Raw genomic sequence first — 15,598 nt, 5'->3', positions numbered from 1 at the left:
CTAACATACTTTGGACATGTTGTGAGGAGAGACCGGTCCTTAGAGAGGGACATCATGCTTGGGAGGGTGGAGGGACAGCGCAAGAGGAGAAGGCCCTCTATGAAGTGGATTGATTCAGTGACTGGGATAATTGGGATGGGAGTGTCAGAGACAGTGAGATTGGCACAGGACAGAGCAGAGTTTAGCGCTGTTGTACATAGGGTCGGTATGAGTCGCAGGCGACTCGACGGCACATAACAACAACAACAACAACTAGATAGATAGATATAGATATAGCTCTAAGAATATTGAGTTAGCATAATGGTAACTAACGAAGCATGTTGAAAGGCACTTACTAGGAAAAAATCTGTAGACTCTAACTGGGGAGAGCTTTTTCTATGTCTTTCTTCCTGAAAATGCTGGAGGTTTGTAGAGAACCCAATTCCAGAAGCCCGAGGTTTGCCTGTTCCGTATGTGTTCTGTAAACTGTCTCCGCTTGAGCTCCGGGCCAGTGAAGTTAGAAAACCTGTATTATTTACACAACCAACAGGCTCTTTCGAAGCTTTGTTAGCCATTTCTGTGGTATCTTGCACCTCAACTTTAGAAATAATATCAGATCTTTTTCCAGGTGAATCAACTTTAACACCTCGAAAGCAAGTAGTCCTAGAGAAAGGCGAGTCATTTATATTATGAATGGCCAATGATTGGGGCATATTTTGTGGAGAAGATTGGAGACGCTCAGACTCAAAATGTTTGGACTGTCTCTGTGGTTTCACCAGAGAATTTGTTAGTGACATTGGCACAGAACAGGGAAGGGGAGACAAGAGTCTTTTTTTGTAAGGATTTAATTCACGATGGTTAAGAGGTGTAGTTTCTACAGCCTCCCCACTCAGCGGTTTTGTAACCTGTTTAAGGCACTGTTCTGTAGTTTTCAGCCCTTTTTCTCCATTTGTGAGTAAGAAGTCTGGATTTACCTTCTGTAGACCTTCTAAGCCACTTCTCCGTTCATCAGAATTCCCTTCTGATAACGAAGCAACTGAACCCACTTTAGGTCGAGGGGATTCTTCAGGAACACACTGCTCTGGAAATAAGACAGTATTGTCTTCATGGTTAGATGTCAATCTTCCTGAAAAGTTTTCTGTCCGCCTCGGCATGGACGATCCACTATGGATGGCAGACTCAGTAAGCTCTTCGTCATTTTTTACCTTCACGTGAGATATCTGAGATGGTAGTTTGATGTTATTATTGTAATGAGACACTCTGTTACTCTCCCAGTTATTATCCTCCTTGAGAATAACACTAGTGATAGATGGTAAGGATCTATCAGCAGGGAGCAGAGCTGCCAAATTTGAAGGTGCATTCTTGGGAGTTGCAGGTACATGTGCATTTCCAGAAGAAGATAAGCAAGACTGCCCAATGTGGGGGAGAACCTTCAGCAATCTGTGGTGAGCTGCTGCAGTGGAACCACCAGAAGGTCGAGGACCCATAGGTGGATGAGGTTTTACCTTGACAGTTTTCTTAGGCTAAAAGAAAAGAGTGAATATATAATGCCTTTCTCCATTAAAAAGAATTAGCAATTTTATTCCAAGAATTTTAATTTTACTAGTAAACTTAAAATACTTTAAAAAATTAAAACTGACCTGAAAAGACAGTGTAATGATGGGCACAGTCCAAGGGTGATTTATATTATAAAACAAAATACATGGGAATGATTGTACAAAATATAATGTAACTGAAGGACAGTGTGAAACATAATCTATATCTATCTATCTATCTATCTATCTATCTATCTATGAACTTATAAGGAAACCAATATAAAATAATTTTTAAAACCTTTAAACTTATGATTGTAATTTTACTACATTCCTTTATTAAAAATTACCTGTCTGTTTTACTGAAATGATAAGTGATTGATCAGGTATATATGGCTGACATACTTTAAATCTCTAAAAATACTTTCTAGGGAACTCTGGTAGCTTAGTGGGTAGGGAGTTGTACTACCCATCCAAAGACAGGCGGTTCAAATCTACCAGCTCTTCCATGAAAGACAGAAGGACGATTTCCTCCAATGTCATTTATTTCCTCTAAAAACTCGCTGGAGGGTCAGCTATAAATTGTTTCCAACTTGATGACAGAGAGTGAGTGAAGGATACTTTCTAGTGGGATGAATCCCCTAAACAAGAGCTTCCATTGTAGAGTTAACTATGATGAATAAGTTGTCAGAAAAAAATTAACAGACTTAAACGGCTAGTTTTTAAAAGGCTTGTTTGTGAGGCTGGCACTTGGGTTAGCTCCTGAGAACCTGGATTTTAGCCAGATTCTCATAATGCTTACTAATAATCATGACTGATTGTGCTATATTATTTGTACAAACATTGTGACTTGTATTTGACTGCATTTCCTTTGGGAGTTTAGAATGTTGGCATATGCTTAGCAGAGAGAGCCAATGTGACTATCCTCTAATATAAGCCCTAGACACTAATGAGTTTTCCTAGTAGGAGACATTTCACATGCATTGTAATAACTCACTGAGAGAGGAGTTCAGCACACTCTGTGCAATTCCGCTGTGATAGTACTCTTGGAAGCTTGTGCCTGGCTTCTTTCAGACTTACCACCATGGAACTTTTCCTTCTACCGATTTTAATTTGTATCCTTCTGCTGTAATAAATCTTAGCCATGAGTATGACTATATGCTAATCCTGTGAATCTTGTTGGCAAACTAAACCAAAAGCATTGACATCAAAGTAAATATCCATAAAGAAAGGGAGCTCTGGTGGCCTAGTGGCAAGACGCTGCACTGCAATCCCAGAAGTACGTGGTTCAAATCCACCAGATGCTCTGCTGGAGAAGGAGGGGACAATCTCCTCCTGTACCACTCAGATCTGATTTGACGGTACACGTAAAAACAATACAATAAAAATTAAAAAATATCCATAAAGAAACCAAAAGGTTCATTAGAAAGATAGGAACATCCAAAATAAAATTCTGAAACTTACATTAAAAGGTAAAGAAGCCAAAACAAAGGGATGAAATACTGAAGAAAGAGAGTTGCAGAGAAGATTTAAAAGCACAACTTGAAAAGGCAAAGCATACCCTAAAGAAATCAGAACTGCCACCCAAGCAGATATATGCACACACATATTTATTGCTGTGTTGTTCACAATAGCAAAGATATGGAAACAACCCAAATGCCCAACAACAAATAATTAATAGAGAAGCTCTGGTATAGTCACACAATGGAATACTATACAGCACTGAAAAATAAGGAACTCATGAAATATTCTACAAAACGGGTGTCCCTAGAGGACATTTCCTGAGAAAAATATCTCAATCATAAAAGGACAAATACTGAATAATGCCACTATTATAAATAGGACTGACATGGGGGTTGGGGAGAAATTAAGAGGGATAAATAATGTACACTGTATTGAAATAGATGAGGAATAGAGCTGCTTAAAAGGAATACATGATAAGGTATTATTTGTATGACAACAGTCCTGAATAAGAGCTGCATAGTAAAGTGGACGGGGGGTGGGAGGGGGGATTGTACAAAAATGAGAAAAGTTATTTGGGGGAGGAGTGGACAGAGAGGAAAATGTGCAACAATGAGTGAATGGAAATACAAGTTATCTATAACCTTTCATTAAAATCTCAATAAAAAAGTTAAAAAAAGAGAACATGCAAAGAGCTGGAATTAGAAAACCAAAATGAATAAACACACTTAGGATTTCAGAAGTAAAATAACCAAAGAACAAATTCAAGCCTTGGGTTTCAATAATGAATAATGTAGGAAGCATAAAGAGAAGATGGAAAACTACATAGAATTACTGTACCGAAAAGAATTGGTTGACACTAATCCATTTTAGGAAGAAGCATCTGATTAAGAACCAATAGTGATGAAGGAAGAAGTTCAAGATGCACTAGGATTGGCCAAAAACAAGGCCCTAGGAACTTATATAATATCAATGAAGGTATTTCAACAAGCAGATATAGCCCTAGGCCCACAAGAAAGCCTCTACCAAGAAATCGGGAGGACAACTAGTTACCTGGCCAATTGACTGGAAGAGAATCATATTTGTTTTCATTTCCACAAAGGCGATCCAACAGAGTGTAGAAACTATCAAACAGTATCATTACTGTCACAGGCAATGAAAATCTTGCTGAAGAATACTAAAAAGTAGTCAAAATAGTACTTTGACATAGAACTACTGGAAATTCAAGATGGATTCAGAAGAGATCATGATATGAAAAACAGTACTGCTGACGGCTGATCAAAGTTGAAAGCATTATATACCAGAAAAATGCTTGTTTGTGTTTTATTGATTCTACAAAGGCATTTGGATATATGGATCATAAAAAATTATAGATAATATTGAAAAGAATGGTAATTCCAGAACACTAAATTGGACTCATGCTAAACTCATGCTAATCCAAGAAGCAGCTGTCCAAACAGCATATGGGAATACTGCATGGTTTAAAATCAGCAAAGTGTGCATCAGGGTTGTATCCTTTCTCCATACCTATTCAATCTGTATGCTGAGTAAATAATTTGGGAAGGTGGCCTATTTGAAGAAGAATGTAGCATTAGGATTGGAAGAAGACTCATGAACAACTTGTGTTATGTAGTTAATACAATTTTGCTTGGAGAAAGTGAAGAAGATTTCAAGCACCTACTGAATAAGATCAAAGACTACAATTTTCAATGTGATTTCATCTCAGTATCAAGAAAACAAAAATCCTCACCACTGGATCAGTAGGCAACATCATGATAGTTCGAGAAAATATTTAAGATATTAATGGCTTCATTTTATTTGGATCCACAATCAACATCCTTGGTAACAGTAGCCAAGAAACAAAAAGAAGTGTTGCTTGCTTTGCACTGGCGAAAACTATTGTCAAAGACCTTTCCAAACTTTTAAAGAGCAAGAATATCACTTTAAACATTATGTTGTGCCTGATTCACGCCATAGAGATTTTAATTGTCTTGTTTGCATCTGAAAGCTGTAAAAGGTAATAGGAAAACTGAAGAAAAATTGATGCCTCTAATTTTGGTGTTGGTTGGTATGTGATGTCAAGTCATTATCGACACACAGTTGATGTAGCAGTAGGTTTTCAGAGGTAGTAATCTCCCAAAGGGAGAATGTCCATCTTTTTACTGTGGAGCATCAAGTGGATCTAAACCATGTACCTTTTGGTTGGCAGCACAACTCTTTGCCACTAAGTCACCAGCATTCTCTTGTGGTGTTAGATAAAAGAATTGAAGATCCAATGGACTACCAAAAGAACAGACAAATAAGCCTTAAAGATTTGTAACCAAAGTGCTAATTAGAGGCAAGAATGGTGAAATTTCATAATACACATACTTTGAGCATGTTATCAGGAAAAGCCAATTCTTGGAAAAAGGCATCATGCTGGGAAAGGTGGAGGGTCAGGGGGAAAAAGGATGACCTTCAATGAGATAGATTAATACAGTGATTATAATAATGAGTTTGATCACGGCAGAAATATTTAGAATGGCATAGTAAAGGGAAAGATGTCAATTTGTTTTTCAAGGGTTAGTGTGTGTTGTCAGGATGGATGGAGAGGCAATTGAGACTGTCAATAGCTTCATCTTGCTTGAATCCACAATTAACACCCTTGGTACGAGCAGTCAAGAAATAAGGAGTTACATTGCAGTAGGAAAATCTTCAGTTAGGGACTTTTCCAAATTATTGAGGAGTAGTGATGTAAATTTGAAGAATAAGGTGCGTCTGATTCAGGCGATAGTCTGTCTGATTAGTAAACTATGCATCTGAGACCTGAACAATTAATAAAGATGACAGAAAAATAATTGATGCCTATGAGCTGTGGAGTTGTAGAAGAACACTGGACATTTCATGGATGGCCAAGAGAATGAGCACATATGTCTTGGAGATGGTGCAGTTGGAGTGCTCTTTGGAGGCATGAATGATGAGGATTTGCCTCACATACTTTGGATATGTTGTTAGGAGGTATTTCTTGGAGAGGGACATGATGTACAGAAGGGTGGAGGGTCGACAATGGAGAGGAAGAACCTCAACCAGGTGGATTGACACGATGATTACTGCAAAGGGTTCTTGTGTGTCAGGAAGTATGAGGATGGTGCAGGATAGAACAGGGTTCAGATCTTTTGTTCACTGGATCGCTATGAATTGTGCTCAACTCAACTACACCTAACAACAACAACAATGTGTTGTTATAATCAACTCAATGGCATCTAAAAAAAAAGAGAAAAACATTTGACTTTGTGAATACATTATGGATACCACTGAGTTGTTGTTGTTGTTGTTGTTGTTGTTAAGGGCCTTCGAGTTGCAAGCGACTCATAGCGACCCTATGAAGGAGAGTCCTCAATGCTTGGGTGTCTTTCATCCTCTCTCCAGGTTCATAGGATACCACTGAAAAGAACATCCATTTCCAACTTTACTTGAAGGCATACAAAATCCACACATACAACAAGAAGCAATTGTTTGTAAATAACAAGGGAATATTGTATGGTTTTAAAATGGGGAAAAGTATGTGTCAAGGTTGTGACTTCATCAAATCTATTCAATTGTTGTTGTTGTGTGCTGTTAAGTCACCTGTAACTCATAGCAACCCTATGTACAACAGCCCTAAACCCTGCTCTATTGTTTGCCAACTTTTTTGTCTCTGACACACCTACTCCCATTACCCCAGTCACTGAATCAATCTATCTCATCAAGGGTCTTCCTCTCTTGTGTTATCCCTTCACCCTCCCAACCATGATGTCCTCCTCCAAAGTCTGGTCCCTCCTTGCAACATGTCCAAAATATATCAGACAAAGCTTCAGAATCCTTGCCTCCAAGGAGCAGAGTAGTCTCACCCTCTCTAGAACAAACTTGTTTGTTCTCCTAGCAGTCCATGATATATTCAGTATTCTTCTCCAGCACTATAGCTCAAAGGTATCACTTCTCCTTTTATCCCTAGTCACTGTCCAGCTTTCATAGCAAGTAAAAGCAAAGACTATGGCCTGTATCAGGCACACCTTAGTCTTGAGACTGACATTGTTGCTCTTCATTAAGAGCAATCTCTCATAGCAGACCTTCCCAATGTCTTTTAATTTCCTGGCTGCTGATACCAAGAGTGTTGAATGTGGATCCAAGCAAACTAAAGCTGTTCACCATCTATCATGATACTGCCAAGTGGCCCAGTGGTATGCTAAGCAAATAGTCAAAGTAATTAATCCAACAAACTTGAGTATTTGCAGAACCATGTAGTATCAGGGTTAGAGGAAGACTCATTAATAACCTTATACAAATGATATAGCCTTTCTTGATGAAAATGAACAAGAGCTGAAACATTTAATGATAAAACTCAAGTCTGCTGTCAGAGATCTCTCCATCACTAGGGATGATAGGAGAATTGATGTCTTTGTGCTATGCTCCTTGGAGGCAAGGATTCTGAAGTCTTGTATGGCATACTTTAAACACGTTGCAAGAAGGACCAGTCCTCGGAGAAAGATGTCATGCTTGGAAGTGGGGAGGGACAGCGCAAAAGAGGAAGACCTTCAATGAGATGGATTGATTCAGGGGGTAATGATTGACTGGATGGATAGACTGGGGTAATGGAGTAGGTGTGTCAGAGACAATTAGGTTGGCAAAGGAGAGAGCAGGGTTTAGGACTGTCGCTATGAGTCGCAGGCTACTCAATGGCACGTAACAACAACAACAACATACCCTTTATTAGGAATTATATTCAACATAAACAAAACAAAAATCCACACAATTGGAGCAATGAAGAACATTATAAGATAGAATTGTCAATAATTTCCTTTACTTGGATCCACAATCAACATTCTAAGGTAATAGCAGTCAAGAAATTAAATAACTTATTTCATTGGGAAAAGTTATTGTCACGGTCCTTTTTAAAGTGCTAAAAAGCACTTCAAGACTAAGGTGCATCTGACCCAAGCCACTGTATTTTTAATTGCCTCATATGCATGTGAAAGTTGAGTGTAAGGAAGCCCTAAAAAGAACCATAGAAATGTGAAGAATATCGAATGTAGATTATCAAAAGAATAAAGACATTTGTCTTGGACGAAGTTCAGTCAAAATGTTCCTTAGAAGTGAGAATGGTGAGACTTAATCTCATATACTTTGGGCATGTTATCAGAATGGACCCATCCATGGATGAAGGCATCATGTTTGATAGAGAATCAACAACAACAAGAAGACTAAAGAGATAGAATGACCAAGTGACTGCAGTGACTGGCGTCAGCACAGCAGAGATTATGAGGACAGTAACGGATCAGGCAGGCCCTCATTCTGTTGTGCACAGGCCTCTATAAGTCAAAGCTGACTCCACAGCATTGCACAAGAACTGAGCATTATGTTCTATCAAGAACATAACTGACAAAAAAGCAACTCAGTACATTTGATAGGAACCTTGTGAACTTTTGAGTTCTTATCAATGGGCAAGGGAGAAGTCAGGAAAGGAGGGATGATATTTGTTGCACAACTCAGAGTGTCATCACTGCCACTGGATTTAAACTGGATTTACATAAAACTGTTCGATTGGTTTATGTCTTGTGTATATTTTTAACAACAGCAATAAAATAATTTTTGTTCAAAATATTGTATCTATGTTCAATCACATTACAAAAATGACATTATCGGCTAAATATGAACACGTGCATATTCTTACCAATAAAAGAATATGAAACATGCACCATGACTCAGGGAGGAGAGTGCTAGGGCCCCACTTCCAAAGGCTTCATCCAGCCTGAATTCTAGCCTCCCTGCTCTGATCCTGAGGCCTGAAGGGCACCACAAGCTACCCTCATCATCTTGACCTTTAGGACAGGTTGCATGCATTGAAACTCAGGGGGAAGAGCATCAAGAATCCCACTGCCAAAGACTTTTTTTGCCTGGCTTTAATCCCAGGCTCCCCGCTCCCTAGCTGGCCAACCTGACCAAGCACCTGCTCCCATGAAAAGCTACCAGTAAGACTCTGAATTGCAGCTGACCCACCTATCTGGCCTGGATAAAGAGAGAGATCACAACATCCTGTCACTCCCAACTGAAGAAAACCAGACCTATGCCATCTGAATAGCCAACTGGCTGAGAAGACTGCTGTTGGGGAACTGAATGAGGTGCAATGCTTAAAATATGCAACTCTATGAGCCGTATCATAAAGATAAGGAATGGACAGTTTCCTACACAGATACAATAGAAGCTGCCTCACACTTACCAAGAAGAACCTCACATAATGTCAAGGAAGAAGCAGTCAGGTTTAAGCATTATGGAAAAAAAAACAAACAAGTCTTCTCTTACAAAAGAGATTAGATTAAAGACCCAATGAAAACTCCAAAGACAGGAAGGCAGAATAAATATACTGACTTGGAAATCTAAGAACTGGTACTGAAGATGTTAAAAAATATTGAAAAGAGTTGAAACCAGAATTGAAACAAGAATTAAAAAAAAAATCATCACAGGATAAAGTATAATTAACACATTACTAGAAACATCAAAAAGGCATGTAAATCCAGAATTGACCAATATTGTAGAAATTTTCAATGTGTTGTTGTTGTTATGTGCTATCAAGTAGCCTGACTCTTAGTGACTTATGTACAACAGCCCTAAATGCTGCTCTATACTGTGTCAATCTTACTGTCTCTGACACACCTACCCCCATTATCCCAGTCACTGAATCAATCCATCTCATCAAGGGTCTTCCTTTCCTGCACTGTCCCTCCACCCTCCCAACCATGACGTCCCTCTCCAAGGACTGGTCTCTCCCTGAAACATGTCCAAAGTATGTCAGACGAAGCTTCAGAATCCTTGCCTCCAAGTAGCAGCCTGGTCTCGCCTTCTCTAGGACAAACTTATTTGTTCTTTCAGCAGTCCATGATATATTCAACACTCTTCTCCAGCACCACAGTTCAAAGGCATCAATTCTCCTTCTATCATTCATTGTCCAGGTTTCCAATTTCAATGTGTAGGTGGTACAAAAAAACAGGATAGAAGAGATGGATCAGAGTTTCAGTGAGATAGAAGATAAGAACTCCAATGAGAACTTATTAAAATTAAAAACTGAGAGAAAATTAAAAATGAAAATGAGAGAAACACTAAAGGAAAATGAAGAAAATATAACACTGTGGATGACATCAATGGGAACAATATGCATATGATTGAAATTCTAGAACAAGACAGGGAAAGCACTGAGAAAATTGTAGAAGTACTATAAGAAAACTTTCCAGACATCAAAAACAAGGAAATACACATTCAAGAAGCTCAGTGAGACACTGAGGGGTGGGAGAGGAAGCCACTTGCAACTTTGCTAGACAGAAATTGCTTCAGTTGGGGAACCTGGTCACTGGGCCAAACTGAACCACCAAGGGTAATAGACTTTAGGAGAGGGGGCCCATCAATAATGTAAAAAAAATAATCTGTGAAATGTCTCCATGGTAACAAAGAAAATATGGAAAAGGAAACTAAGAAAGCAACACCATTTACATAAAGAAACTAAGAAAGCCAACCACAAACTGAGATACGTGGGAATAAACCTAACTGGAAATGATAAAGACCTTTATAAGAAAAACTACAAACCACAATTTCAAGAAACAACATGAGACCTAGATAAATGGGAAAATAATCCCTGTTCATGGATAGGAAAACTCAATATAGTGAAAATGGCAATCTTACCAAAAGTGACCTACCTGTTCAACGCAATCCCAATACAAATACCAAACTCATTTTTCAAAGAGACAGAAAAGGAAATTTTCACGTTTATTTGGAAAGGAAAGAGGCCCAAAATGAGCAAAGTACTTCTGAAAACCAAAAATGAAGTGGACACATAGCACTACCTAATCTCAAAACCTACTACATAGCAGCAATAACAAAAATAGCATAGTACTGGCATAATGACAGACACACAGAATTGAAAACTCAGAAATTAGCTCATTTATCTACAGTCAACTAGTACTCAACAAGGAACCAAAACCTATCAAATAGGGAGAAGACAACCTCTTCAACAAATAGTGCATGCAAAACTGGACTTCTACCTGTAGAAAACTGAAGCAGGATCCACATCTCACACCATACACAAAAATCAACGCAAGGTAGAGACCTAGTGGTAAAGCCCAAAAAAATAAAGATCACAAGAGACAAAATGGGATCAAACTTAGAAGGCCTAGCCATGGTATAAATAGATTGGCAAAAACAGCCATAAATGTACAGCCAGGAGAGGATAAAATTGATGAATCAAACCTTCTAAAGATTAAGTACCTATGTGCATCAAAGACTTTATCCAATGGGGTGAAAAGAAAATGTACTGACTGAGAAAACAAAACAAAACAAACAAACAAAAACATTTGACAAAGCCATCTTAGACAAGGGTTTCATAATGAATGTTTACAGAATCCTACAGCGACACCATAAGAAAAAGACTGACAATCAAAAAATGGACAAAAGGCCTGGAAAGGCTTTTCACAAAGGAAAACATTTAGATGGCCAACAGATACATGAAGCCAATTCTCAAAATCCCTGGCAGAACGAAAGATGCAAGTCAAAACCACAATGAGATAACAGTAACAACATAGGATAGCAAGTGATACCCATTAGAGAGAATATAGAGAGATTGGCAATCTCACATATTGCTGATGGGATGGTAAAATGATACAACCACTCTGAAAGTCAGTTCAGCATTTCCTCAAAAAGGTGAACACAGAAATCCCATATGATTCAGCTATTTGTAGGAATATATGCCAAGGAAATTAGAACTGAGACACAAATGGAGGTGTGTATACTAATGTTCATAGCAACATTATCATGAGAGCAAGAAAATGGAAACAGCTCACATGTACATTAACAAATGAATGGACTGAGAAATTATGGTACATTCATACAATGGAATACTAAGGAAAAATGATTTTGTAAAATACAAGGATTTTGTAAAATATTATTGGGGTGTCAGAATCCTTGAAACTTAAGTTTTTCTAGCTACTGTATGCCCCATTTTTGAGGCATGCTCTCAAGCTATCTGAACTGTGGACACATGGTCTTGCAAATCATCAACAGCTGTGGAACCAATATAAGAGAACATTTTCCACACTGTGAGGGATGATGGTGATGAGACTATGAAGAGACTTTGGTACTGCTGTGAAGACATTCTGAGGAAGTGTAGCCAGAAGAATCCTGCAGATAGAGTCACAGTTAAAGATTTACCTTGCTGAATGATTGAAGCTAATTATTAAATGATTAATTAATTAATTAATGATTAAAAGCTAACTTTTAACTGCCCTGAGATAAAGTTTACCGGCTGATTGAGGAAACCAGAGACTTCTTGCATTTGTGCTGCTGAACTTAACCTGGAGTTTCACTAATTGAGGAATTGTGTGTTGCTGTTAATCTGACTTGTAACTGCTGGATTAAACCTGGAATTTCATTGTGTGATATTCTTTGCCTTCCCCACTTACCAACTTATTTCCCTAATAAACTCCATAACTGTGAGTAAACATGGAGAGTCAAGTTAAAATAAACATTGGACCCAATGACTGGCATAAAGAGGTGTAGGAGCATGTGAGGTGGCAGGTATGTCCATATACTTATTTGCATGGTACTATGGATAATATTGATGGGGACAGTTCTCCTTTATGAAGTGGGTAGAAGTCAGACTCAGTCACCTTCATGTTACATCTGCTCCTTTTACAACCATATGTCATGGGAGAGACTAGACAACATTATGCTGAGTGAACTAACTCAGACTCATGGGATAAATGCTGCATAAGGACATTATTGTAAAAATAGAAGGATAAGAAGATGTGTATACGAATCCAAAAGGGGACAGGGAGGCAGAGCTGGGGGTGGGGGAGGAGGAAATTACTAGGGTAAACAGAGTTTGTTAAACTGAGGGGTGGAGTGAAGGAATTAGAAAGGTCCAATGGAGACTTGAAAAGATAGGGTATACATCAATTGTGATTAATTTTATAAAACACAATGTGTATGAGTGAGAATTTGAAACAAATGTCAATGTCAGAATGTGTGAAATGCAATGTAGATGAATGACACACAATGTATACTAATTTTGAATGAAAACCAATATAAAATGAGGCAGGGGGAGGAACTGAAGAAACTCAATGAACTACAAAAGAAAAACATCAAGATTTATCATGATCAAATTCTCCAAAATCAAAGATAAGTACAGCATATTTAAAACAGCCCAAGAAAAACAAAGAGTCATCTAAAAAAGGAGAATCAATTGGATTAAGCTCCAACTTCTCAGAAAATACCATGTGAGCAAGAATACAATGGAATGGCATATACAGAAGGCTGAAAGAGAACAGCTGCCAGTTAGGAATCCATTCAATAATGTCCATCAAACATGAAGGAGAAACTAAATCATCTGCAGAAAAGTAGGAACTTAAGGAATTCATGAAATCACAAGACAAATTCCACAAGAATCAAAGGAAAGCGAATGGGCCAAGGTAACCAGAAATGACACAGAAATGTAGCAAAATGGCAGTGATAAAATTTGGCCTGCCAATAACCACACTCAATGTGAATGACTTACACATGTCAATTTAAAAAGTATCAGAATTAATGCTAAGGCAAACCCCATCAATATGTTGCCTGCAAGAGACAAAGTTAAGAAATTTGGAGAAAGGTAGACTGAAAATCAAACAGTAAAAAAAAAAAAATACCAAGCCAATGCCATCCACATAAAAGCAGGAGTGCAATACTGACCTCTGATAAAATAGACTTCAGAGTGAAAACCCCCATAAGAGATAAAAAGGGTAGATACAGTAAATATCTGTACAACAAAACAAAGGACATAACCTTACTTTATATCGATGCATCAAATGAGAGACCTGGAAAATACACACAAAAAAGTGTAAGAAGAAATGTGAAAGATCCGGTATTTAAAAATATATATATATGTATACAAACTTTGTAAATAAACCAGTATAAAGTAAAAACTGAAAAAAAAAAACCCAAACAAAAACAAAACCAAACAATGAACCTACACAAAAACACAGGGTAACAATCCATCCTTGACCTTCCATGGGTGTTTCTGCTCTCTCTCTTTGACTCTTTTGAACAGCCTATCTTTATCTTTTACCATTCCTCTGTTCCATTAGCTTAATAAACCTTTTCACTTGTTTTACAAATAAGTAAAGGTTAACAAACTTGAAGAAAGAAATAGACAAGACTACGAGTGACCTAATGGTAAGAAGCTACATGTGGTTCAAATTTACCAGGAGAAGGATAGACAATCTCTTCCCATGCAATTTACTGCCTCTGAAAACCCACTGGAGTGTCAGCTATTAGTTGGTTCTGACTTGATAGTACACAACAGCAACAACAATAGTTAGAGATTTCAACACACCACTTACACTCAAAGACAGGTCAACTTGAGAAAAACTCGATGAACTAATCCATACAGTTAGCCATCTTGATTTCATAGACATATTCAGGGCACTTCATTCAACAAAACTTTAATTTACTTTCTTCTTAATGGGTACTTCACCCATTAAAACCTCTACCAAAAAAAAGGGGGGGGGGAACTAAATTTGCTTTCTTTTTAAATGCATATGTTACATTCTCCAGAATTGACCAAAGCAAGCCTTAAAATTAAAAAACAACAACCAAACTACTCAGACACTGCAATTGTACAGAATACCTTCTCAGACCACAAAGCCTTAACACTAGAAATTAACAGGAAGAAAAAAAAATAATAATAAATGACTACTCACTTGAGAACTAGATAAATTTTTGTTAGAGCACTACTGAGTTACAGATAAAACAAAAAGTGAAATTAAAAAGTTCCTTAAAACTAATGAAAATGAACCCACAACATATCAAAATCTCTGTGAAAAAGCAAAGGCAGTTTTCAGAGGGCAGCTTATAGCAATAAGAAAACACACTAAAAATGAAGACAGGAGTAAAATAAACTACTTAAAATCTCCAGCAAATAGGAAAAGAACAACAAACTAATCACACAGATTCCAGAAGAAAGGAAATTAAAAAGCTAAGGTTTGAAATCAGTGGGATAGAAAACAGAAAAACTACTGAATTCATCAAAGACCTGGAGCTTGTTCTTTGAAAAAGTCAATAAAATAGACAAACTACTGTCAAATTTAATTAAACAAAAGACACAAATAAATCAAAATAAGAAATGAAAGAGGTGCATCACAATAGAACCAACTAAACTGAAAAAGAGAATGGAATATTATAAAAAGTTATGTTCTCATAAATTTGAAAATCTAGAGAAAATGGACAAATTCCTAGAAGAAACTCACACACTGTCCCAACTGAAACAGACAGAAGTGAAACATTTGAACATCACAGAAAAAGAAATTGAGCATATTATAAAAAGAATTCCTAAAAAAAGTCCTGGTACAGATAGCTTCACAGCTGAATGCTATGAAGCTTCACAGACAAACTATCACCAATTCTACTTAAATTATTTCAAAAAATAAAAAGAAGGAATACTCCCAGAGTAATTATATGAAGTAAGCATAACCCTCATAGCAAATATACACAAAAATATCACAAAAAAAGAAAACTATAGACCAATATCTCTCATGAACATAGGATGTAAAAATTCTTAAAAAAATCTAATTGTTGTTTGTTAAAATATA

The 15,598-nt window shown here is 37.4% G+C and overlaps 1 protein-coding gene across 1 annotated transcript in view; it reads right to left on the bottom strand.

Moving 5' to 3' along the window:
• ZFAND4 (zinc finger, AN1-type domain 4) overlaps nucleotides 1-15,598 on the bottom strand; it is a 90,720-nt gene that overhangs the window by 5,318 nt on the left and 69,804 nt on the right. Inside the window, 1 exon segment of the mRNA XM_006897717.1 lies at nucleotides 336-1,502. Within this exon segment, the coding sequence (XP_006897779.1) occupies nucleotides 336-1,502 (1,167 nt within the window).

Source organism: Elephantulus edwardii, unplaced genomic scaffold, assembly GCF_000299155.1.
Source record: "Elephantulus edwardii isolate Elephantulus edwardi_28Jun2011 unplaced genomic scaffold, EleEdw1.0 scaffold00213, whole genome shotgun sequence".
NCBI classification, from domain to species: domain Eukaryota; kingdom Metazoa; phylum Chordata; class Mammalia; order Macroscelidea; family Macroscelididae; genus Elephantulus; species Elephantulus edwardii.
Note: the sequence above shows the minus strand (reverse complement) of the source record. Positions and strands in the feature narration are given on the sequence as shown.